Source organism: Agrilus planipennis, unplaced genomic scaffold (assembly GCF_000699045.2).
Source record: "Agrilus planipennis isolate EAB-ADULT unplaced genomic scaffold, Apla_2.0 scaffold8, whole genome shotgun sequence".
NCBI lineage: Eukaryota > Metazoa > Arthropoda > Insecta > Coleoptera > Buprestidae > Agrilus > Agrilus planipennis.
The window spans coordinates 1061044-1087697 of record NW_020442461.1 but is presented as its reverse complement, the minus strand read 5'-3'; the positions used below and the strand labels follow the sequence as shown (position 1 = coordinate 1087697).

Below are 26654 nucleotides of genomic sequence, written 5' to 3'. Positions count from 1 at the left end.
AAACATATCGAAGAACCAATCAGGATGAGTTAATAATATATGTTTAAACTAATTGCCATAAACAAACACTTTAATAATTATAATGTAAATAAACTTCAATCATGTAGTTTCGAACACTGTATGTAGTTTTCAACTTCTTTGTGATGTTAGTTATAAGCAAAGTTTATAATAATAGTAATAATAATTAACTGATTTTATCAAATTATCATTTCAAAGAGGAGGATTGTTCTATTAAATTTGTAATTGAAGTAAGTACCAAATGTGTTTTATTTTTTGTCGAACGAAAAACACTCTTACCTATTATGCACGTTTTCGATGCTTTTTTTTTTATTGTAAAAATACAAAAATAAAAATCGTGCTTCAGATTTTCGATTTACAGGTAAGTGAAGTATTTTTGTTGCAGCTCCCGAAGTTATAAGTCTCCAGCTTTACGGCCACGCTGCTGACTGGTGGAGTTTGGGAGTAATTACATGCCTAATGATGCTCGGACAGGTCAGTCAAAATTTATTTATCAAATAATTATCTAAATTGGTATCGTCTGTGGTTGATATTCAACCGATTTATTTTACTTAACATAAGAAGAGAAATTAGAAACGTATCGGTTGGGAATTGAACCCGGGTCACCACAAAAAAAATTAGGGCAAATTTCGACGTTCACATTAATATACAATATACATTGCAAGATGGTACCTAACAGGGATGGATTTGTACTGATTATTTCTTTGTGTGATTGTAATAATGGATCTATCTTTTGATTCTTATTACCATTATAATTTATTTATTATCAAAGAATTTTGATTTTAAATATCACTCAAATAATGCAGAGAGATACATGCCAATGTACGCCAGAGCTGTTCAAGATTTTTTTTGTTACTTCTAAGTATTTTCTAAAAGAATAGTTGCGCTCCTTTCCTAAGTATTCCAACCGACTTTAGGGAAAGGGTTGGGGGTTAAAAGCACTACTCAATGACAAAAATAATATATTTATAACAACAATTAATATTTATAGACACATGAAGCCTTATCAGCACCTACGCCATTCTCCAGTTATTTTTTTATGGTACCATTTCTTGTTCTGATTTTTATGCTCCAGGCGGTTTTACTACCCTGCGTTATAATAAATATTTGGCAAAAATTTTGGTTGGTACGTAAACACTTTATCGTAGGTAGGGAAGCGAGGGATAAATGAGTTTTGGCACAGGCACAAGTGTTGTAAAATATAAATTAAAAAAGGAGCGGGGAAAAAACTTACCACCATTCGTCAATATCAATCGAATCAGTATAGGGTGGTGTAATAGGAAACCCAATAATGGTCAAAGTGCATTGCTCCTTTGAATTTGGGAGAACTCGCGATGGAGGCGTTCCTTGGGGATAACATTCCAGTAAAGGTGTAACGTAGATGACAAAAATAAGGCTCGCCAGTTTTATCTGAAAAGAGATTAAATTTGAATAATTGGTTTATCTTATATAAAGGCCTATAAAGCTAATAAAAAAGACTGTAAGAGGAATAGAAATATTAATGCAGCATGTAATTTATGTTGGTCCAACGAACAAAGTAAACCTTCGGTTATAGAAACGGATGTTCATTGACCTCAAAAATTGGTATTTCGTTGTTGCTGTAAATCCTCGATATATTTGGTACTTATTTAGTCGTATTAGCTGGATAAATGTTGTTTTATCTGAGTATTCACTTAAGATATACGAATTCTGGACATTTGAAGATAGTTTCATTAAATAGAGTTACATTAGATGGCAGAGGGATAGCAATATTGACAATAGTGACCTGATGGTTTATTACATATTAAGTAGCATTCGTTGAGGTGGTAAAATCGATGAGGGGAAAACACTATCAAGTGTTTAGATTAATGTTTCTAATAATTCTATAATTAATTTCCAAAGTTTACATATTTCAAAAACAATAGTTACACTTTTTCCCATGTTAGTTTTATCAAACACCATAAAATTAACGTTTGGGTAATGATCTCACAGGGACTAATTATGGAACAAAACCAAATATTTTATACAGTCTTTTTACAAACATCATTTTCAGAACAGCAAATGCTAAAATTATAACAAATGTTACCTTCGAATCTGTGTCTGATGGCTAGTCTACTGAACTTTCTGAAAGGGTATTTTCCAACCTCAACAGATAAACATTTTTGTGATCCTGTCAGACAAAAAACTAACCATTTCTGTGTGTGTCAAAAAGGATTAAGAAATCCCTGTCATCATCATCACGTAAGACTCCATTTTGGAGGTACCGTTTTCGGTAGGTACCTGCTTATGGAACCCCACAAATAAAACCACACGTTTTACTTACTAATACTTTTTATTTATAAAAGTGGCCTATAAGCTGCAAATTTTCTACAACCTAAGGAGCTTTCTAGAGACGAGCTGTTAGCTTCGTGTCTAAACAATATCAACAAAACGAAAAGGAAGGGTAATAATAATAATAATAAGAATAATAATAATTAAATCCAAACGAATAAAACTTCGGTGCAGCTAAAAAATTAATTAATTCAATAATTAATTACTTTCAAACGACGTTGTTGCTTAACATTTACGCCGCCTTTGTCTAAATTGCAATTTATTGTAACCAAAGACAGAGAACATAAATATCAATTAATTAATTNATTAATAATAATAATAATAATAATCCGAGGTCCTGTTCACCCAGTTATTCGCATTATTTTTTTCCCAAAAGAACAAAGGGGCAAGTGGTCCTCAACATTGTCAGTCGCATTTGTTTTTTGTGTTTTTTTTTTGTTGTTTATTATTTAAATGCAGGTAGTAGAATGAAGTTATTTTTTAAGTTTTTTTGTTTTTAAGTGTCCCTCAAGGGTTGGGATTGGGATTGTTGGAGGTGTTCGCGAGCGAAGCCGATGTGGATGTTTGTTCTGGATTTGCTCCGGTTGTTTGTTGTTGGGACGATTCGGTTGTTTCTTTCGCAGGTGGTTCGGAAGAAACGTCAGACTTTTGTTCGTGCTTGTGGCGGTCAGGATTTTCTTGCTGGTCTTTGTTTTCATGCTCTGATTCGGCGACTGTCGAAGCTCCCGGAGCAGCTGGTGTGCTGTGGTCGTCCGCTGCTTCCGCTTTGGAAGAAGAAGTTTCCGTCACCAATGACTCGTCCTTGGCTTCGGACGCTGGGGTAGGTTCCGGATGAGCTGCTTTCTCGTCCAGTTTCTTCTCGGATGCCCCTGTCGACGCAAGGATCGCTTCTTCAATCTTTTTCTCTTGGGGCTGGTGATCGTCTTTGTCTTTCTTTTCATTTTCCAATTTTGATGCTGCAAGAGGTTCTTTCGGACTAAACGATCCTACAGGACTGTTCTCTACGGAAAGTTGTCTCAATTCAATGTCCTTTTGCTCCTCCTTCTTTTGTTCGGTGGGTACCGCTATTTGGTCGTTGTGATCGTTAGGCTTCTGCTGGTCGGGGGTGGAGGAAGGTGCGATCTGTTCTGAAGGTTTTTCCGGTTTTTTATTATCTTGTGACTCTTCTGGTTTTTGCTGTTCTCCTTCTGATGGTTTTTCCAACGGTTCCTTTTGCTGTTGTTTATCATTTGCTTCATTGAGTTTTAGATCCTTTTCTTGGCCTTTGGCCGAGTTTTCTGAAGCAGCTAAAGGAGCTTCCGTAGACTTTTCCTTATCTTCAACCGGAAAGGCCAAGGTCACGCAGAAACATACTATGCTCACAAGGAGAATCTGGAACGTGGTGGTAGACAATTATTATAACAATTCCTAAATCTATCCCAAAAATTATAACCTGACTGCAAAACAATTTGCTACACTGCCACATGGATGCTCTGTATTATTTCTTTGTTTAATTATAAACAAACATACTTCACCCGATTCCCAAAAAATAAAAATATACGTAGATAATTAATATCAAAATAATTTTAATTTTATTAACTGCAAAGATGTCTTAATTGCTTTTTCATTTTTTTTTTTACTGCGACACCTATTAGCGTTCAATTAATGTCACAAGTCCATAAACCCATTAGGTGCAATAACGGATTGATGACGCCATTAATAAGTGGTACCACATTTGTACATAGTAACTACATGTGTAAATAATTTACAATTCCTTATTGTTAGATTTGATTCATTACTAAACAATGCTTGTAAATATATAACAATGAGCCATAAAATTGTTAAAAATCCAATTGTGTCCATAATAAAAGGAAAAGTGTCATAGGCTCCTTAATTTTCATTAGAAAAAAAAAATAACAAATTACCCAAAGCTATAAATTACCTGTGTAGGTACAACATAATTATGATAATATTTTTTTTTGTTTTGTTTTCTAAATCATAGCCTATTATGACTTTTTATTTAACGACAACAACGGCAACTTCTAATTCCCTTTTTAACGTCAGTTTTTCGCAAACGCCACGGCAATCTCGATCCACTCGGTATATGTACAGTAGGCGCAATAACCCATGGCTGGTTTGCTACTAGCTAAGTATATAATAACGAAACAGATAATAAAAATGTTCTGGGATGTGGACGGTATTTTTTTCTGGACTAACCGGTTAGTTGCATCTACGCCGATGTAGTTCAACAACTATCTTAGTCGTTATCCTGAAGAAACTGCATCCTTTGCTGTATGCAATATTTATAGGTACTTGGGAGAAGGTAGATGTGCTAAACTTTTATTTCTTTTAAATTGACTTTATAATTAAGTTGTGACAGGTTAAAGAACTGTCCTTTGCGACTGTAAAACGTCCCCAGTTTTAGGTATCTTTCAGCTTTCATAAGTTATTAATTGAAAACTTTTATTCGTCCCTACAGGGTGTTTCCCCTACATATCGTCTGTCGAATTTTGCATTAATTTCATTAACTATTTCCGTAAGATCTTTTTACGTTGCACTGTTTCTTTTATCTGTTAATTTTTTACTACGAATCGTTTGTTTTTTAAACTGGCAAATCATTCGAATTGCCACTACAAAGCAATTTACGATTTATTTGTGAATCCTGTTTACCGAATGACAATTCAATGGCGTTTTAAATGACGATAATTTCATGCCCCATCGAAAACACCGCATCTCATCTGTTTTCTATTTATTTTAAAAAATGTACCAACTTGCTCTACCTATTGTACTTTTTCTGTCCTTGACAATCCCTTTTTACTAACCACGTATTCAAATTATTATAAAGAGAGAAACGAATTGTTTATTTAAACCTCAGCACACATAATTAATTATTTTCTAATTAAGATTAGAACGTTTTTTGCCTAATCGAAATAGCCAATAGTTAGGTACTTGCGTTGCTTTCAATCAAATTCAATTCCCATACATACCAAATAAATTATTTTTACAATAATAAAAAGTAGACACCTCTAACAGGTAACTACGATGTTGTAATATATTAACTTATAAAAATCTGCCCCCTCCCCCCTCGACCGTTCCCCCTTTCTTCAGCAATAATGATTGCCATACAGTCAGTTTCTCTAAGGAAATAGAGCAAACCGTTGATTGAACATTGTAATAATTTTAAATAAGAAAAAAAAAAATGGCAAGTACAGTAGGTATTTCTAACTGGTTCTTTCTGTGTTCTGTGAACATAATAGATTTGATATTAACCATTAGATATATATCGTATATATATATATATAGATACGATACATAGGCGTTGCTAGCACGAAAATATATAAAATATGTCGAGGTGTACATTCTTTAACTACTTTTTTATATAGGTACACTAAGAAAATGATATAAGTCCATGGACAATAAGAAATGAAATAATGGTAAAGAAAATTGGATTACGAAAGAAACGTTAGGGACTAAAAAAGTCCCTTTCTAATGAGAATGACAAAAGAACGAGTTTTATATTTTTTATATCTTGATGATTAAATTAAAACAAAAAAATGGTACATGCAATTTTACTTTGGACCACAAGGAGTAACAATTTTTATTTTTCTCTGGGCCAATTAATCATATATTACCACTGAATTTTAACTTGTACATGTACCTTTACAGGCATTTAAACTAAATTATTTTGCGTGAGATATAGACGTATGCAATATACAATAATTATTGTATTTTTCTTGTTCCTTTCACAATGTAAACGACCTTACGAATGCTACATCTTCGATATGCAGCATCACGCTTATTAATAATGCAAAAATATACAAAACAGTTACATCATAATAATGAATGATGGAGTAGAGAAATTTGAATAATAGAAAAAGTATTAAGTCTGTTCAATGTTATTGTTGTTATGGTATCAAAGGATACTAAGCGACTAATGGAAATTTTCACCCAGGCAGAAAAACTAACTTATTATCGTATTATTGTAGGCATATAACTTTCTACAATTTTGTTTTGTCTTTACCTGTTCCAGTACATGTTAAAACAGACCATACAGGTAAGGCAAAAAGTTCACCGAACATAGAAAAATAAATTGCCACATACGAACGACATTATCCTTTGATAAATACGACGTGGTAAAAGAAAATTCGTACAAGTGTTTTCTGCCATCTTTTTGAAGGAAATAATAAAGTAATGTACGTCGAATAAATGCAATTTTAAGCGTTTAAGAGGAATGTTCAAATCATTTTAGTTAGTTTAAGATAGTTTTTAAAGATATGTGTGTTATTTCGGTCTTAAGTGAACATTCTACCTTTCCTATATACCAAGTTAAAAGATGATGCCCCCTTTGCCGGTTGTATGCAATAAAATAGCCCCACACTCGGCTCTCAACTCGCCCATATTGTATATCACTTGTATACACGTAGTATACAGTGGTGACATCGAAAATTTTCATTCTTCATACAATACAGTCACATTGCGTCTGTATTTTGGAATGAAAATTGTATTTTAATCGAAAACGATTGTAATAATTGCAATTAATTAATATTTCGCACAAATTACAAAGGTGATTCTGCAATTTTCTCTTTCCTTATTACAACTTTCACCCATTAGACAATATATATTAAATAAAATTAACGTTCGTGGTATTCGTCAATGCTATTAAATGACATTTATTTTTATTTGTTTCAGGCAGATTTAACGATAATTATATTAGCAGTTTAACTTTTAATTTTTGTTGTAGAAGTGTAGCAAATTGTAGTTACAAAACATCAAAACGACGAAGACATCATACAGAAATATATTTGTGCTTACCTGGTTTGTTTGTCTGATTCAATTATGTATTTACTTACTAAAAACTATTTAGATTAATTCATTTAGTTCACTTTTTGCATATTATTAGGTATATGATGTGAACCATAAAACAAGTATGTATTGCATTTCTCAATATTACCTTGCCAGCTTCTTCTTGAGCAAGAATCAAGTTTTGGCGAGAGTTTCGAAATATTATTACATATTTATGTACAAAAAGGTCTGCATTTGTACCCTGGCATTTGTATTGCTATTAGGACAATTAGGTATCGTTTAGCATTTGTTTAACAACAAAAAAAATAACAGACGAACGTTTAGTAACCCACAAAACAGACAAAAAGTTTACCAACGCGAGAAAACATAATCTGATGGTTTTTGAAAAAAAAAAAAATTTTTTTACAAATACATGCAAACAACAATTAATAAACAACCATTAAGTATGAACCACTTTTTAGACAAACACAAATATAAATAAGAAAGAACCAAGCACAAATATATTTATGTACAGGCTTACAATTTCTGTTAAAAAAAAAAAAAATTAAAAATTAAAAATAACTCACTTTCTGAATTCCTCCAGTCATTGTTTTAAACTAAAAATGGATCTCGGTAAAGAAAAGAAAAAAGTGGATTGTTAACAATAAATTTGCAATTTATACTATTTATATCGACTTCACTGTTGTGTTTCACAATTATAGACGCTATGGGTTCGTTTTGATCTAGTGGGCAGTTATATAGCATACTGCCCCCTCCTATAATATGTTAAAATACTTGCCGCTTCTTCAAAGTGTACCACCTGTTGAATCAAAATTGCATCACGGGAGTGCATGCAAAAGTTACACTGGGATCAATTATTGTACATTTTACAGCGATGCTGTCCGTGTTTAAACTATTTTTTTAAAATTTTTATCGTCATCTATTCTTGTTGGAGATTAAAAACAGTAATATATCTAATCCGTAAGGGGTGTCGAGTGAAAACAGTTGAATTTTGTGGTGTTCCCACATTGCTGAATTTATTATTTCGTAATTTTACTGTAGGCCAGTGATTCTCAACCGGTGGTTCGCGAACCCCTAGGGGTTCGCGAAAATAATATTGTAATGGCGGATTTTTTAAAACGCCATTAAAATCAAAAGCAAAAAAAAACAAAACAAAAACACAAAAATTAAAGAACACACGCACTGTAAAACAGATTCATCGCTGCCTGTTTGTTAAGGAATCTATAATAAATTTTAATATTTGCATTTCTTTTTTCCTTCTTTGTTTTTCAAAATTGCTTCATCAATATCAAATTATATCTACAATTTTATACATTAAAATTTATTCCTCTTATTCAAGTAATCAAATACTATTCTCTTTTTATTACAAACATTTATTTATATTTAAAACATTTTTTTATCAACGTGATTAGTATCATGTTCTGATATTCTTTTTTACAATACAATTGGAAGTAAATATCAAATTAAGGCAGTTTACTGCATTTACATCATTTTAGTCTTATTAATGTTTTATTTAAATATTTCACGATTAATATAATCAATTATTATGCAATATGAAAAAGTATGTATTCTATCAAATTTTATTGCTTTTTTTACCTGTCATTAACGACTACATAGGGGGTTCGTCAAATTTTTTCGGACTTTTCTTTTGGCTCGCGAGGAAAAGAAGGTTGGGAAACACTGCTGTAGGCAATTTGCCCAAAAAGAAATTATCCTAAAGGCCTTATTGGATCATTGGACATTAAACGATATAAAATAATTAAAATTCCTTGAAATACGTCTTAATAATGAGATTAAGAGTTCACCAATTTTTTCACATTATTTAACTCATTATCAAGTTATAGTTGTAATAACTTTGGGAAAGACCCCCCCCCCGGCCCCTCATTTTAAGAGCTTAACTAATCCAATTTGAAAATAATTATTTATACGTATAGGTACAAGTACCCAATATAGGTACAATACAATTACGCAATTTTATTTTTTTTTTGTGAGAAAACCTAATTACTAATTCCTAAAATGGAACTAGTCATATACGAACTCGTTAAAAACAACAATAATGTTGTTGATGTTATTTTAAATTTGATTACAAGGAGACCATTAAAAAAACGAGCGAAATCGCGCAAATGGTACCTTACACTGTGTGAATTTTTATATACAGAGCGTTTACACATGGGTGGACGTAGAATGTATAAGGTTGGTATAGTCTCAAACTGTTAAACTAGTCATTCTACGAGTATCTAATATTTATAACAATAGCTATAGTTAGTTGCCCCGTGGTAAATATGCCCAGAAATTTGCCAAAAGTTACCATTCTCTAAGATATTTGCCTTTTTTCTAAAATACCTATTACACTTGTCATTTCATTGTCTTTCTATTGTAAATAGATTAGAAATACCCTTAAAATATTTTCTATGATAACTACCCATCCAAATTGGTGCTGCATAGGTATTTAAAAGAAACAATAGCCATAGCATTGAAATCGGTTTCCATTTATTAATTTATCTAATTATAAATAAGAACACATTTTTGTTATCATTTTCTGAAGGAATGTAAATTTTAAAAAATCATACGATGAAAAAATTAATTATTAATAATAATAATAAGAGTAATAATCGAATTATATCGAAAAATCGTATTAGATTTTATTTTTAACGTATGCGACTATAATTTTAAATTGTAAAGCGTTTCTCCTATCTTTTTTTATAAAGTTGAATTTATAGTAGGAACACATAATAGGTCAACAACTTCGGTGACCAAAGGATAGTTAATAAATGTAAAGTACAATTCCCGCTATACAGACAATCTCACGGTTACTCGAGAGGCCTAATTGGTTTCTATTTTTAAAGAATTCAATTTCAATATTACCATAAACAAACCATAAAACAAAATATAATTAAGTCTTCCAATATAATGTTTCTCTACTAATGGTATTGCCCAACAGGTAAATGGTACTTATTAAATATACTATTTCAAAAGGATATCTCATTGATGTCTTTATCTCAACTGGTAGTTTAAAAATATTTTTTTAAGGATTTTTGAAAAAAAAATATGTAATAAAATCCGTCAAATGGGAGGAGCCTAAAAACATGGCGCCGATTGGGGAAAATTTATCGTAGTTCCTATAGTGTACCGCGCAATTTCCAAGTTTTTAAATTACGATAAAATGATAAGTATTGACACAATATGTGATTGGGCTGACACAAAGCCTTGGAAAGGAAATTTCGTTGAAGGTGAGCATTATTGCAACTTTGTTGTATTGCAGAAGGTAGGTTCTTAACCTCAAAATACTTATATCGTATCATTAGAATTGTGTTAAATCAATTACACAGGAATAAATAATTTCTCACTTTATAATTTTAGTATGATTCTCGTTTTAAATATTAAGGTTATGGCTGATGGTAAATACTTGCTGAAATATAATCATGTGCATTAAAATGACGTGAACAAATTTTTATTCCGGAATTCACTTCTTTGATACCTACTGCTTTCATCCAAGCTTCTATTAGTTTACTTTTTTCTGTAATTTTCCGAATATATTTTTTACATATATAAAACGGTTAGTTTTTATTGGAAAGTAGTTAATGTAGGTGAAGAGTGAAGATCTATGTCTGAAGTGCTATTGCAGCTTTTCACTGAACATATTAACTTTTTATTTGATTTAACTTTAGAAGAAAACTTCATCATCAAAAATTTTTTTCCTTTTTTAACGTGTTTTATTATTTTAATAAACAATTTTACAATTTGCATAATATACTGACGCAATATAGAATGCATTCACTTTTAAATAGGTTAGTGAGTGAATCACGTCGATTGACAAAATTTTTATGTTCTTAAAAATGTTTTCTACTGTCCGTGAATTGAACTGCCCTAAAGAATAAAGGTCGTGGAATTAGAACAAGGGTAATATTCAACATTTTTTCTTTCATGCATCGTCCGTTTGTACAGAACTTAGAGAAGGAGTAGACACAATGAAAAACAAAGTTACTTAGTTATTGAAGGTCCCTCCAAGGACGATTTTTAATTTAAATGTTAATATGTTAGTAAAATATCGTTTATGGTACCGACATATATTTCCGGCCAATGAACATCCTTCATTGAATATTAATACGATATATTACGAGCATACATCCACTACCGACACCACAAATACAAAGTGAAATCTTTGTTAGCCCTAACATATAATTCGCATTTTGCTAAAGGTAAAAAATGCTATTGGGATCCGTCAAATGGGCATGCACCATCTGGTGGCAAAATTTATAACTCGAATGAGGGAAAAATTTACATAGGAACTGTGCACGCAAATTGTAAAAATGTTTATTAAAATAATAAAACACGTTAAAAATTTTTGATGATGGAGTCGACGAAGTTTTCTTCTAAAGTTAAATCAAATAAAAAGTTAATATGTTCAGTGAAAAGCTGCAATAGCACTTCAGACATAGATCTTCACTCTTCACCTACATTAACTACTTTCCAATAAAAACTAACCGTTTTATATATGTAAAAAAATATTCGGAAAATTAGAGAAAAAAGCAAACTAATAGAAGCTTGGATGAAAGCAGTAGGTATCAAAGAAGTAAATTCCGGAATAAAAATTTGTTCACGTCATTTTAATGCACATGATTATATTTCAGCAAGTATTTACCATCAGCCATAACCTTAATATTTAAAACTAGAATAATACTAAAATTATAAAGTGAGAAATTATTCCTGTGTAATTGATTTAACACAATTCTAATGATACGATATAAGTATTTTGAGGTTAAGAACCTACCTGCTGCAATACAACAAAGTTGCAATGTGTTTGCAACGTTCTCTTAAATCGGCTTTGCACGTGCAAGTCATTGATATGATATTGCTTAAATCACCCAGAATCACCTCACCAATTATATAACGTGAATCACTTTTTAAATCCGAAGTTTGTAAAAAGTAGACAGAAAAAAATTTGTTATTTCCGAATTTTATAATGTGATTGGCATTAAAAACACGCTCACCTTCAACGAAATTTCCTTTCCGAGGCTTTGTGTCAGCCCAATCACATATTGTGTCAATACTTATCATTTTATCGTAATTTAAAAACTTGGAAATTGCACGGTACACTATAGGAACTACGATAAATTTTCCCTAATCGGCGCCATGTTTTTAGGCTCCTCCCATTTGACGGATCCCAATATCCTTATCTATTTGCCAACAATAACCTAATCTAAATCTACTTCCACCCATCTATACTCCTGTGTCTGTTCCTAATATGTCTCTGACTGTTCGCCTACTTCTTCTAATACCACCTCTCATTTCTGTGTTATTTTTATCATCCGCCTTTTATACCACAACTTTTCACATTTTTTTTCAATGCTATTACCCCTAAAGCTAACAAAATCAACGACAGATAAAGTTATCTAAGTTTAGACAATGTTAAACCGATTATATTAAAGAATGATGTATAACAATTTCCTTATAAAATTCTTGAGAAGATAGGGGTTGATTAAGATCCTTTACAAAACTCCCCATGAACAATTATGGTTCAAGACTCGCCTCTATAAACGATTTGAGTTGTTTTTGTGGTTAATGGTTCTCATAACCTTGGCAATAAAATAATTAACGAATTAATGTATAAACCGGAAGAAGCAATTTGTCTCAGAAAGCAATCAAGACGCACGGAATTATTCATCACTGTCGGCGACGATTATACTTTTCTAGAAAATACACTGTTTCACACATCACAAAACATTTTAAAACTAGCGTTTTTGATTTGTTAAAAAAAAAATCAAAAATTTTTCCTAACTAAATAAAAGAGCAGTCACGAAAGGTAACGAAATAGAGATTTTTATCAGCCTACCACCCCCTTGTTTTTCATCATCTTACAGTCGCTAAATTGACACACTTTTAGTTTATGTTTTACAGAAGTCTACCGAATTTAAACGGTTCCAACTGGTACATGACGTATAAGAAATTAATAATAATTTTTCAAAATTGAATAATAATTTCTTTTTGTATCGGATTTAATATGTATATTGCAAACGTGCCACTATAGAAGAATGTGATGCGTGCTACTATAAGTGAATTATTAAACGACAAATATAATCACATAATTACCTACCATTTCAGATAGAACGGTGACCCCACGTCTATTATTTTCGAGATGTTAGTCAACATAACATTTTTTGACTGCACTTTTTCTAATTGGTCAGGTTACTTATCTTAAGAATTCTAATTTTGCTGTAAAAAAAAACAACACGTTCTGGGATTCCCCGATCGGGAATCCAGAAATCAATCAATCTTTTAAAAATTGACGATATTAAAAATCATTAAGAAAATTTTAAAAATTCAAAAAATAATTCTGTAGACATTTGCTCATTTTGTAGTAGTTTAGATTCATTTACCTCAACAAGACGAGTATGTAAGTCTATGCGTATTATACGTAACTGTAAACGATGGTAAATAAAGTAAATTCCAATGTCATAATTCATACCGTTATTTTAAATATGCGAATCTTTAAATAAATCCCGCTAAGGTATAAATAAATAAATGAATGGTAAATAACAAAAAGGCTGCCCAAAAAGTGCGAGTACGAATAGGTCACCGGTGTTATAAGTGAAAAATTATTAGCACTAACAATTTTACTTCTTAAACACAACGTACGATTATTATCATCATTGGCACCTTCTTTTTATTTACGGAATATTTTAAGAACAATTAAATAGTGAGGTTATCGGTTTAACACGTACCTACTCGGTTCCGGAAACATACATATACGTATGTATTTAGAAAAAATAACAATTACAATATCATTAATTAAATGTTCCGATTTCAGAATTGTATAACTAATGTTGTTATTGATCATGAATTTTAAATGTGACAATATGGCGGCTATCCGCCATAGTGACAGAATCACAACGTTGCCATTTATCTGGTTATATTGCCCCTAATTCAAATACAAATAAACTACTATTAAGTGGGTACATGCCATTACTTGAATATTCCCTTAAAATAAGGTGTTAAACCGCTTAAAACGTTGAAATACAATTATGTGACGCCTATTAAAAAATTTGAAATACTTTTTCCAGTTTTCGCAATTTAATTTTTTTTTGTTTTATACAGTCTCTTCTTTTGTTTTGTTACGTATATAGGTTAGCTTGCGTTCATTTAAATTCAAAATGTACGATTTCGATATAGACAGTAAGTAAACAGAAAATAGAGGCCTTGGCTTCAAAAAATTAATTCACAATACAGACGCTAAAACGATTTTGTCAGAGAAAATTGCACATTCTTACATATATGTAAATCTACAATGTATATTATGTAAAAAAAAAACCAAACCAACAGCTTTCTGTACATATGTCGAACGTAGAAACATACACCAGTATTTCCTATTTTTTTAGTCAAAGTTTATCTGAACGAAAAAATTAATTTTAGTATTTAGGTACCCCTATTTGGAAAACAAAACGAAGTTTCAATATTCTTTAATAATACCTAAATAATTTTTTTATACTTTGGTTGTTTTTATTTTCTGCGGCGTTTGCAATACTTCGCATTTTTTTTTCTTATTAACTGGTGCAGTGTATTATTTGCACTCATAGCGTAACAATACCAATTGTTACCAATTAAATCAATGCAACAAGCGCTAATAAATTCTATTTCTCCGAAACAATTTTTAAAATACTTTTTCTATTTTTTTCTGTGGTTCTTTTAAATATCACTCACAAATCTGCTACCCCATTTCGTCGATAAAAAGGTTAACATGTTTTTTACCAGCGATATTGCATTTTTTATCACAATTGTATATGAGGACATAGTAAGGAACATCAAATAACAACAAAGTTTGAATACCCACAGATACTACACATACACAAATACTGATAATAATTTTATACCAGAAATGAATACTGTGTTTGACACGAGAATAGTCTTTAGATTTCCACAGCACGTCGTCCACATGTTTTAAAGTTACTTTTTCCATTAAAATATAGATTAAATCTAAAGAAAAAACTTATTTGATCGCATCAGCACGCCATATGCAGTCCAGATAGATCACGGACTAAATGCTTTGTATTTAGAACCGAACATAAGGTTATCCTATTACATACAATTATCAAAATACGATGTGGTTTAAACACCTCCAGCCATATTTTAATTTTTTTTTTTACTTTTTAGCAGCCGTTACTAGTTAAATAATTATTTAAACATTAGTTCGTAATCGCCTCTCGTAGCCTAGTTATAACGGTACTGGTGCGAAAAGCCAAACGTCCGCGGGTTCGATACCCGGCGGAAGATGTAACCACAGAAACATTTTTTTTTCCTCATTAACTTGAGGTAATCTGTAGCGAGAAGAAATTAAAGTGATTTCACATTAATATTTGATCATTTCCATTAGTTTAGGACAGTTTTTAGAGAAACAGGGAATACGTATTTTCACACATTGTGTGACTTCTATGTTCGGTGAACTTTTGCCTTACCTGTATAACAATAAAATCGTGATTAAACATATTTATTGGGACAAAAATTATTAATTATATAATAATAGATGCCTTCGGTTGCGGCACACCGCTGAAACGGTGCCCCCTTTATTATTATTTTTTTTTTACCGGCCTTATCTAAATTACCATCGTCTACACTGAGTACTGACAAACAATAAATTAATCTTTATAATAGTGTTTGTATTATTAGTTACAAAGTTAACTAGTTTCCATTCATACTATCTACAATAATAATTAGCAAATTTATGTTTCATAAAATTTTTTTTACAAGTTCTCTTAATTATTGTTCAATATTATTACTGGGACTGGTTGGTAGTAAAATTGAGCAAAATCGTTATTTCTGAGATTTAATAACGACGTTTTATGACAGTTACACAATAATTTATGAATACATATACCTCCATGCTTATACGAAATTATTTAATATTCCGGTAGACCATTAACATGATTTATATAGTTAGATGGTAATTTATTTATTTAAAAAAATTCGTATAAGAAACTAAAACTATACAGGTAAAGCATAATTTTCGCCGAAACATACGTATACCAGAAACGAATATTGTGTTTGACACGAGAATAATCATTAGATTTCCACAGCATGCCGTGCACATGTTTTAAAGTTACTTTTTTCATTAAAATCTAGATTAAATCTAAAGAAAAACCTTATTTGATCCCATCAGCGCGCCATATGCAGTCCAGATAGATCACGGACTAAATGCTTTGTATTTAGAACCGAACATAAGGTTATCATATTACATATAATTATCAAAATACGATGTGGTTTAAACACCTTCAGCCATATTTTATTTATTTTTTTACTTTTTAGCAGCCGTTACTAGTTAAATAATTATTTAAACATTAGTTCGTAATCGCCTCTCGTAGCCTAGTTATAACAGTAGTGGTGCGAAAAGCCAAACGTCCGCGGGTTCGATTCCCGGCGAAGATATCACAATAGCAACAGGTTTTTTTCCTCATTAACTTGAGGTAATCTGTAGCTAAAAGAAATTAAGGTGATTTCACATTAATGTTTGATAATTTCTATTAAGATTTTGACAGTTCGGCTAGGTTATGTGGTGTTATAGGCGGATGATGAGGATATCGTGGGTAGAAAAGGTTAGAAATGAAGAGGTATTGGAAAGAATAGGAGAACAGAGGGCTCTATGGAAGACAATAAAAAATAGGCGAGATAGGTTGGTATGACACCTTCTCAGGCATGAAGGTCTAGTCAGAGACATATTAGAGGCAGAAACAGGAGTTAGGAGGGGTAGAGGTAGACCTAGATTAGATTACTCTTCGCAAATAGTTAAGGATGTGGGCTGTTCTAGTTTTAGGGTAATGCGAAGTTTAGCTCAGGATAGGAAAGAGTGGAGGTACGTGTCCAACCAGTCTTAGGACTGATGACATTATGATGATGATTATGTACGTATACAACTTACACATTTTTTGTCGACATTTTTTCTTATGTCGTATTAGTGAAACGTATAGAATATATTTTTTATTTTGCTTTTGAACAGTAATATAATAATGTTCGGTTGTCAGCTTGCCACTAGTGTATACAAAATAAAGATGGCTAATTCAAAAATGAGTGCATTTTTTTCTCATTAAATCAATTTGTTATTTTATCTGCATACTTGTTGTAGGTATGCAAGCAATTTGTTAATTTCTTTTAATCTCTTATTAACGTTAAACATAACAATATTTATTCATAAGACTAGACATCTGCGAGATACGTTAATGCTTTTTAAAATGTACTGTAATTAAATCAAAATTTCCTGATTAGAAACCAATTAACACACAAGAAACACATGCATGCATATTATTACATGCATGTATTCACGATCATACTATTAACATTAATCTATTAGATTTGAATCGGGGTTGTGGTAATTGCAATATTGAAATGTTAATTAATTCAAGATCTCTGGCAGTCGTTAATTAATTAAGGCTTCATCGACTCACATGGACATCTTCGGGAACTTTGTGAAGAAGATGTTGTCCACGTGAGTCAATGAAACGAAACTTTGCAAACAACAAGCTTTATTAGCCAAAAAGCCTAAAATTCACCAATTAGATGAGAAACTTTTTAAATAAATTGTAATAAGGTATAAACATCGGCAAAATGTTAAGGATGTTTGGGGGGTACAATCGGAGACAAGAGTACATAAAATTAGAAATTCGTGATTAATTAGGTTTTGCAGCATATCATGAGGTAAATAAATACTATCTATACTAAAAAAAAGTATACGGTTTGAGAGATAATTTGGAATTTGACCAAAAACTTTGAATAAAATAAGAAATAACGAAAAATATGGAAAATTTTTAACTGACTTTTGGCAGTGAATATGCCTTGATTTCAACTTCGAAACAAAAAAATATTTAGTTTCAATCTCTATTAATAATGAGCGTAAAACTTTTTAATATGTTTAAATAATAATTAAAACTTTAAAATTGCATTTATTTCAGACAATTATAAATATTATCATTATATTATCAAGTAAAAACGAGATTTTCAGCTAATTTTTCATTTTTTCCTCGATAACCATTTAGTGAATTTGAATAACCTTACGCTAAAGTGATTCTCCAGAGTTCAAGTTACTTATTATAAAAGTTTGAAATTTCTGGTAGCTTTTTTTCTGTTAATAAAAATAAATTTAATCTGTTCGGTCAACGAATCTCCATAAAATGACGTGTAGAATTACAATTTTTTAAAATTTCAGTAACTTTTTAACGGTTTAGTGAATCGATTTGTAATGTTTACAGGAGTTTTAGAATTGAATGAGGAACGTTCTTCCAAATCTTTATTTGTCTCGTAGCATTTTGACATACTTCCCAAACATCCTCAAGTTGACCACTGCAAAATCGCCTTTGCCGAACCAAGTCCACTGTATTTCTTACTACATATTATTAGACTTGCAACAGTAAGTATACCTACATGCGATAATGTACAAAGTTGATCCCGTTGCAGAAAGCCAGCCGGTAAGTTTTTATTTTACAACTTGGATAGGTAATTAAGGTAAACATTTACCGTCCGACTGGATGGGTGCAATTAAGAATCGTAAAATCCTTTATAGCTAAGACTATCTGTCTGTCTGTACTTGAGTTGACGATCGCAAAAAAAACCTCCTGCCGGACAAGCAATGGCGAATAGAAATGCTTTTAACTGTTTTAACATTACAAGTACTAGTTGACAACAGATCCACCTAACGAAAGTGGTCACTACGTTTTTTAAGAATAATAATAGCTACAGTAAAAAAAAAACGTAAAATCCATTCGCATGGGATAGACAAATATTCAGAAACTAGAAATAATACCGTTAGTATATAGCTAAATATCATGGACCAAATCAATTTTTGGTAATAATAAATCAAATAGTAACGGAATCAACTTTTTTCTAGTTCTATACAGATTTATTTGTCCATTAATTGATTAAGCACCGGATGGATTTCGGCTTAAGAATTTGTGTGTCCAAAATAATGTAGCGAGCACGAGTGTGTTTGTGTGCGATCGAGCACACGTGTGCGTGGTCGGCTTATCGATTCGCCGACTAGCCGCGGGCGCCTTTCTTCATGTACGCCGTATTTGTTTCACTGCTATCACTGTCAATTTACTTTCTGAAACCTTCTGGAAACATCCGGATAGTTTATTTTCTCTTTGAACTGTTTAACTGCTTTCCCAGAACGCAAGTACGACACATACATTTACAAATATGGCGCACATGAAGAAAGGCGCCGGTGGCTAGTCGGCGAATCGATAAGCCGTCCTCGCACACGTGTGCCCGATCGCACACAAACGCACTCGTGCTCGCTACAATAACGTCATCACGCTGACACTATTTGGCATCTAAATTTTCATTTTGTATAAATTATTTAAACTGTTTTTCAATAATTTTGATACACATTTAGTAAAAACTAGTAGCGAAATCCGGCATTGCTCGGGTTAAAATACAATACAAAACTTTCCAGATATTTCTAGAACTTTCTGGAACATTCCATATCGATTTTAACAGTTGCACACAATTTGGAAATTTTCCAGATATTTCTAGAACTTTCTGGAACATTCCATATCGATTTTAACAGTTGTACACAATTTGGGAGCCTTTAAATTTCCGTGCATGACGACAATTTTGGAACTTTCCAGATCATTCCAGATATTTCTAGAACTTTCTGGAACATTCCATATCGATTTTAACAGTTGCACACAATTTGGAACTTTCCAGATCATTCCAGATATTTCTAGAACTTTCTGGAACATTCCATATCGATTTTAACAGTTGCACACAATTTGGAACTTTCTAGATCATTCCAGAAGATTTTTTAGAACCTTGTAGAACTATTTTTAACATCCCCTCATAACACCACATTTCAAATGCGTCTAACTCGAATGATTAATCATAAAAAAAGTTGTGACCTGTACATTTTCTATGGGCAATACAGTACACGCCTGTAATAAACATCATTGACGTTTATATAGCAATATAATATACGTGTAATGTCTATTATGTATACGATACCCTGAAGTTAAGTATGGTAAATATTATATGTAGTGGATATTTAAAATTATTCTGTACGATGCATTTAAAATACGTGAGTACAGAAATGCATCTCAGGTGGCGCCGGGTAATTGTTCGACTTCCTTTCTAAACGGAATTCAAACCTCGAGGCTAAACAACTTCTATACACAGGATGTTCAAATTTAACGCTTCATTCAGATAATATTGAAACCATTATTACAATATAAAACAGGGAAATCACCGTGGTGCAGATCTCAGAACTTAAAACAGGGCCGTAGCCAGGGGTAAGACAAGTCAGGCTGACTCTGGAAAACATTTGGGCCTGTGCTAGCCTGAACGCTTGCGGCGGATTTTAAAATTTGTTTCACAAAATAGTTTTAGTGAAACACTAAAAGACGGGATATAATTTAAAGTATGTCAAATTAGCCCTCTCTGGCAAATGTTGAATCTATTTTAGGGAATCTTTTAACCCTCTCTGGAGTACAACGTCCCCAAGTGTCAGGGACACGACATATATATTTAACAACACGCGAGACCAAGAATAGTCAATCACCTAAAAAGAAAACTTACTTATACTTTTTATTGGTTATGCATGTTTGCGCGTAGCTAATAATTACAAATAATTGGAATCCGAGAAGCGAAAGAGGCTGACAGCTTTTGCTTCTATTTATAGAAGCAAATTGTCGACCGTCACCAAATTTTTAATTTACTACATACATATTTATGTAAAATACGTATTTGTACAGCTAGTTCGAAATTCCACGAGCCTTAACATGCGCAACTGAAGGCTAAGGTTCATCACATTCCGAAGTACCTCTACCTTATTATAGCACATACAAAATTATGCGACTGGCTGAATTATTACTGGCAATTAATACGTTAAAAACCATAAAACTCTTTGCAACATCATCATAAGGTGCAACCCCTATTTCTTCTATCTTGTGCCAATCTTTGCATTTCTCGAAAACTAGAGTAATTTTAATAATTTAATTAAACATTAATGTGAATTGTGAACAGCGTAGTGGTCAGAGAACTGGCGCGTAAAGCCAAATGTCCCGGGTTCGAATCTCGGCGAGCAGCAGCAAGAACAATTTTTACTTATTAATCTGTAGAACTCATATCAATTAACTTAACATTAGTAAGTGTATTCCTCCTTGCTGGATCCTTATACTGCAGTATAGTCCGCAAATCTAAGTATGCTTACCCTATGTCTGTCCCTACAGCTACCCTATCTTTACAAGAATAAAAAGTAGCGGCGACAATGAACATCCTTACTTAACTCTCTCTCTCTCTCTCTCTTCTCTACTCTTCTCTTACTCACTCAAATTCTGCTATAGGTTAAATAAAACAATAAATAAAGGCAACAAATTAAAAGGTCACTATTTAAATTAGAGATGCGCGAGGAATAGTAGTTTTGCCATAAAATATTTTGCAATTTATTAAAGTTACTTGTAAAACCATATAGGCGCCTACTACTGCCAATGTTTTTTTTACTATTAAATTTGCAATCTTTGCCAAAATGCAATAAATTCACATTTGAAAAATCTTTAGCCATTACATTTGCATATTTATAAGACGCAGTTGTGACAGTTACCAAAATTTTTCACTTTAATTAACCGAACTTTTATAAAGATGACAAAATAAAATTAATACCTGCTTTTAGGTTTACAGAACGTTAGAAACTAATATTATTGTCGTTGTGAAGTGAATAATTACAGCTCATTAAATACATTAAGAATTTAAGAACCTTTTTTTTTTGAATGAGAGACTAATGCCTCTTCGGATGCTTATTAGTTATAAATAGGTAGGCATGTAGGTATCTTTTCATCTCATTAGGTTGTCCAATTTGTCTTTGTAAAGGCGAAACAGTCGGAAAATATTTTTACCAAACGAACGCGATTATAGTTTTCGTTAAAAAAGTTCAGTGACCTTAGTTATTGTACAAGTCGCTTTAGGAAGATCAAATAATAAGACTTCTTTATAGCCAATTACATGTTACATCTATCTAGGAGGATGCGTGAGTATTGTGCCCTCTTACTGGCCAACTGGCCCCGATAAAATCAGTGCAACGCGAAACTCCAGCCAAACAAAACACAAAACACAACAAAAACAAGTTTTTCTGTATCTCAACAAAAACCAAAACAATAATTTTTGCAGTCGGTCGTCGGACGATTACTATTTAACAAGTCTAATTTGTTCAGTTAGCCGTACAAGGACGGTTAAAAAACGGCCCCACCGTTAAGTCTCATCTGAGACGCAACACACGATGAATGTTAAATTCAACCCCGCGACGTTACTTCAAACTACCTATCATTCCTAAAGAAAATCTTCGGAAACAAACAACTGACTAAAATTAACAACCATTTTAGCTTCCATTAATGGAATAATTATTAGAAGGCGAAACGTAGGTCGAGTTAACGTAATTAATAAACGTTTACAACCCTAAACCTGCCTCTGAGTCCATAACTTAAACCTCAAAGGGGGCAAGACGTTCCGAATACATTAGATCCCTAATTAAAAAGCAGATATAGTTTACCGAGAAAAGGTAAAAGTGTCACAGAATTATTTTCAATTCAATCGAAGTGTATTCTAGCCATGCGTGCAGACAAAGTTTGCGTATAATCGAGGCGACGAGTAACGCAGCCACGTCTGCTTTTACAGTTTGCAGAAATGGTATTTGGCGACGGACGGACAAGACTGATTTTTTTTTCTAATGTGGCAACATTGGCATTCGTACCTTCCTTCGTTTACTTTATCACAGAGAGGAGAGAAGCAACGGTCAGCGAGCAGCAGGACAGGGCAGCCAACAGGCCAGCAGCAGCAACCAACTCCTGCTGAAGATCCTCCCTGCCTCTGCTGCTGCTGTTGATCGAAGAAATCAATGACACCGTTCAAGGCCGGTTCCCATCATCATTATCCATCTATGTTGTATGTAGCAGTACCCGCTTTAATATCAAAGCAATTTAGCTTACTTTTAACCATCACAAAGACACAGGTTGCTTGCTGGCCGGACAACTCCTGCAACTAGCTACATACGTTACATAGACGTATGTCAAGCTAGCACTATTTGTAGTTATATTTCTTATTTCTATAGTACACTGCGATTTGTCGCTAATTTATTACCAAATCGAAAAATTTGTCGTTGCAGTCGATCAGTGAAAAACAGATGGAGTGCTACCTTGCTATCGACTGGCACTACATATAATGTATCCCAAAAATATGTCACAGAAAATATAGTAAAGGTTAGAATTTGTCGCTGAAGGACGATACTTTTTCCCACCTTGTCGCAGACAGTATTTTTCTACGATATATGTATATATGATATGATTGATATATGTAGTGCCAGTTAGAGGCTCTCAAGTAGTTTCTCGTTAGACCGCTGGAGGAAAAACTATTCACAAAATAAGTAATAGTACCAAATTGTAGCGACAAATTAGCTCTTACAGTACTTTTCTACGCTATTTATATTTCGTGATACACTATGTGTAATGCCAATTGGCGGATCTCTAATCGTTAATCACTATATAGCTGGGGGAAAGACTATCGACAAAATGTTTAATAATGTTTAATAGTACCATATTGCAGCGACAAAATAGCCCTTGCAGTACTTTTCTACGACATTTACATTCTGAGACAAGCTACATGTAATGCCAGTTGGCGGCCCGCTAGTGTCGTTTTTCGTTGGGCAGTTCGAAGATAGACTGGCGACGAAATGGATAATAGTACCATTTTGCAGCGACAAATTAGCCCTTGCAGTACTTTTCTACGCCATTTACATTCTTAGATAAGCTACAAGTAATGCCAGTTGGCGGCTAGCTAGTCGTAAATCGCTGGACAGTTGGATGATAGACTAGCGACAAAATCGGTTAACCATTATATTTCGGCGACAAATTGGCTCTTACAGTACTTTCCTACGCCATTTACATTCTTAGATAAGCTACAAGTAATGCCAGTTGGCGGCTAGCTAGTCGTAAATCGCTGGACAGTTGGACGATAGACTAGCGACAAAATCGGTTAACCATTATATTTCGGCGACAAATTGGCTCTTACAGTACTTTCCTACGCCATTTACATTCTTAGATAAGCTACAAGTAATGCCAGTTGGCGGCTAGCTAGTCGTAAATCGCTGGACAGTTGGACGATAGACTAGCGACAAAATCGGTTAACCATTATATTTCGGCGACAAATTGGCTCTTACAGTACTTTCCTACGCCATTTACATTCTTAGATAAGCTACAAGTAATGCCAGTTGGCGGCTAGCTAGTCGTAAATCGCTGGACAGTTGGACGATAGACTAGCGACAAAATCGGTTAACCATTATATTTCGGCGACAAATTGGCTCTTACAGTACTTTTCTACGTCATTTACATTCTTAGATAAGCTACAAGTAATGCCAGTTGGCGGCTAGCTAGTCGTAAATCGCTGGACAGTTGTATGATAGACTAGCGACAAAATCGGTTAACCATTATATTGCAGAGACAAATTAGTTCTTACAGTACTTTTCTACGCCATTTACATTCTTAGATAAGCTACAAGTAATGCCAGTTGGCGGCTAGCTAGTCGTAAATCGCTGGACAGTTGTATGATAGACTAGCGACAAAATCGGTTAACCATTATATTGCGGAGACAAATTAGCTCTTACAGTACTTTTCTACGCCATTTACATTCTTAGATAAGCTACAAGTAATGCCAGTTGGCGGCTAGCTAGTCGTAAATCGATGGACAGTTGAATGTAGACTAGCGACAAAATCGGTTAACCATTATATTTCAGCGACAAATTAGCTCTTACAGTACTTTCAGTACTTTTCTACGCCATTTACATTCTTAGATAAGCTACAAGTAATGCCAGTTGGCGGCCCGCTAGTCGTTTTTCGTTGGACAGCTGGAGGAAAGACTATCGACAAAATGGCTAACAGTACCATATTGCAGCGACAAATTAGCTCTTACAGTACTTTTCTACGCGTTTTATATTCCGAGATACGTTATGTGTAGTGCCAATTTGCGGCTCTCCAGTCTTTAATCGCTGGACAGCTAGACGATAGACTAGCGACATAATCGGTTAACCATTATATTGCAGCGACAAATTAGTTGTTACAGTACTTCTCTACGCTATTTATATTCCGAGATTCGCTATGTGTAATGCCAATTAGCGGCTCTGCAGCCGTTAATCGCTGGAGTAAAGACAATTGACAAAATGTTTAATAGTACCATATTGCAGCGACAAATTAATTTTTACAGTACTTTTCTGCGATATTTATATTCCAAGATAGGCTTTGTGTAGTGCCAATTGGCGGCTCTTCAGTCGTTAATCGCTGGAGGAAAGAGTATAGACAAAATGTTTAATAGTACCATACTGCAGCGACAAATTAGCTCTTACAGCACGTTTTTACGCTATTTATATTCCGAGATTCGCTACGTACATATTAAAAAACAAACCTGAGGGGCTTTTTTATCTACATACATACTGATATTTACGTTGTTACCTATCCTAACATGGAAAGGATTTTCGACTTACAAAAGAGATTAGGTTTCTATATTTATTATTATTCATCTGACGCATAACGGTTAGTTGTTGATCGCTTATAAAAAGTCTGTAGAGTTCGAGCTCATCTCTAATACTTAAGATACTAATCCGTTGTACTTAATCTTCTTTCTCATTCCACCTACCATCCCGTCCTCATAAAATTTTTATTTCAAAAATGATTGATAACGTTGAAATTAAGCATCCAATTCCATGTCAACATTATTTATAGCAATTTTCCACGCCATCTCCAATTTTTCTCACATTCTCAAACTACTCTTTTTTGAAGCTTTGATATTATTATTGTGTGGGTAGTGTAGTGTATCTACAATATCAACTTTCAGAGAATTGGCAACGCAGACTGTACCTCGAGATATTTTAATTAAATATTAGGTAGGCATATTATTAAATCTTAACGTGATCAGGATCTTCTATTTATAGACGCACGAACTATTCAAGTTTTTTTAAAGAATAATGAAGAAGCCAGGATGATAAACTAACATAATATTAAATGACCAGCTTCCGGTTATAACGGAAACTTACTATTTTATTACAAGCGAATGTTATTATTTCTATCTTGCATACAGTTTGAAAACTAAATTCTTCAATTAACATAAATTTATATATATACAAGGCAGTATTAAAATTCAAACCTGTAAACAGGGAATTCAAAGAATCACGCAAAACTGTTCAACAACCACACAGTACGTTCATAAATCAGGAGCGGTTCCAGAAGTCTTCTATGGGAGAGGGAGGGATCGATGATAAAAAAGAAGGGCATAAAAGACATATAACAAAGCGTTTTAACCCTATAACCCGGAGGGCAGCGGCTTTTAAATATTTAATTGATATGATGACATGTTAAAAAACAACGGCGGCATCAATTGTTGGTTATGGGGTGTTTATGGTTTAGGCTAAAGGGTTAGAGGGTTGAAAATAGTTAGATTATAGTGTTCCCCCTTCCCCCCTCATGGATACGCTCCTGTAGCTCCTTTCCTGGATCTAAACTAATAATACCATTGCAAAAATACTGTACGTGTAG

General features: G+C 33.0%; 3 protein-coding genes across 5 annotated transcripts in view; 1 reads left to right on the top strand and 2 right to left on the bottom strand.

The window, feature by feature from the left end:
* The window catches only part of LOC108736092 (mitochondrial ribonuclease P catalytic subunit), a 44440-nt gene that overhangs the window by 9768 nt on the left and 8018 nt on the right, over positions 1-26654 (bottom strand). Inside the window, exons 7-8 of one of the 3 annotated variants that reach the window (XR_001937680.1) lie at positions 1253-1428; positions 964-1107 (exon numbers count right to left, since the gene is read on the bottom strand). The gene's annotated coding sequence lies outside the window, so the exon portion shown is untranslated. Of the gene's footprint in view, positions 1-963; positions 1429-26654 lie in introns of those variants that run through there. The other 2 variants (XR_003232395.1, XM_018468385.1) reach the window with 2 other exon arrangements.
* LOC108736093 (serine/threonine-protein kinase S6KL) overlaps positions 1-26654 on the top strand; it is a 32526-nt gene that overhangs the window by 5340 nt on the left and 532 nt on the right. The window contains exon 7 of the mRNA XM_018468386.2: positions 404-492. Within this exon, the coding sequence (XP_018323888.1) occupies positions 404-492 (89 nt within the window). The remainder of the gene's footprint in view (positions 1-403; positions 493-26654) is intronic.
* Positions 2571-7827, bottom strand: LOC108736094 (serine-rich 25 kDa antigen protein). The gene is made up of 2 exons (XM_018468387.2): positions 7677-7827; positions 2571-3699 (listed from the first exon to the last, which is right to left on the bottom strand). The coding sequence occupies exons 1-2, from the start codon at positions 7695-7697 to the stop codon at positions 2836-2838; spliced, it is 885 nt and encodes a 294-aa protein (XP_018323889.1). The 5' UTR covers positions 7698-7827; the 3' UTR covers positions 2571-2835.

Coding starts and splice junctions, on each gene's coding strand:
- LOC108736094 (XM_018468387.2), bottom strand. CDS start 7,697: ATGACTGGAGGAATTCAGAAA. Junction 3,700..7,676: donor TGACTGGAGGAATTCAGAAA/GTGAGTTATTTT, acceptor ACCACGTTCCAG/ATTCTCCTTGTGAGCATAGT.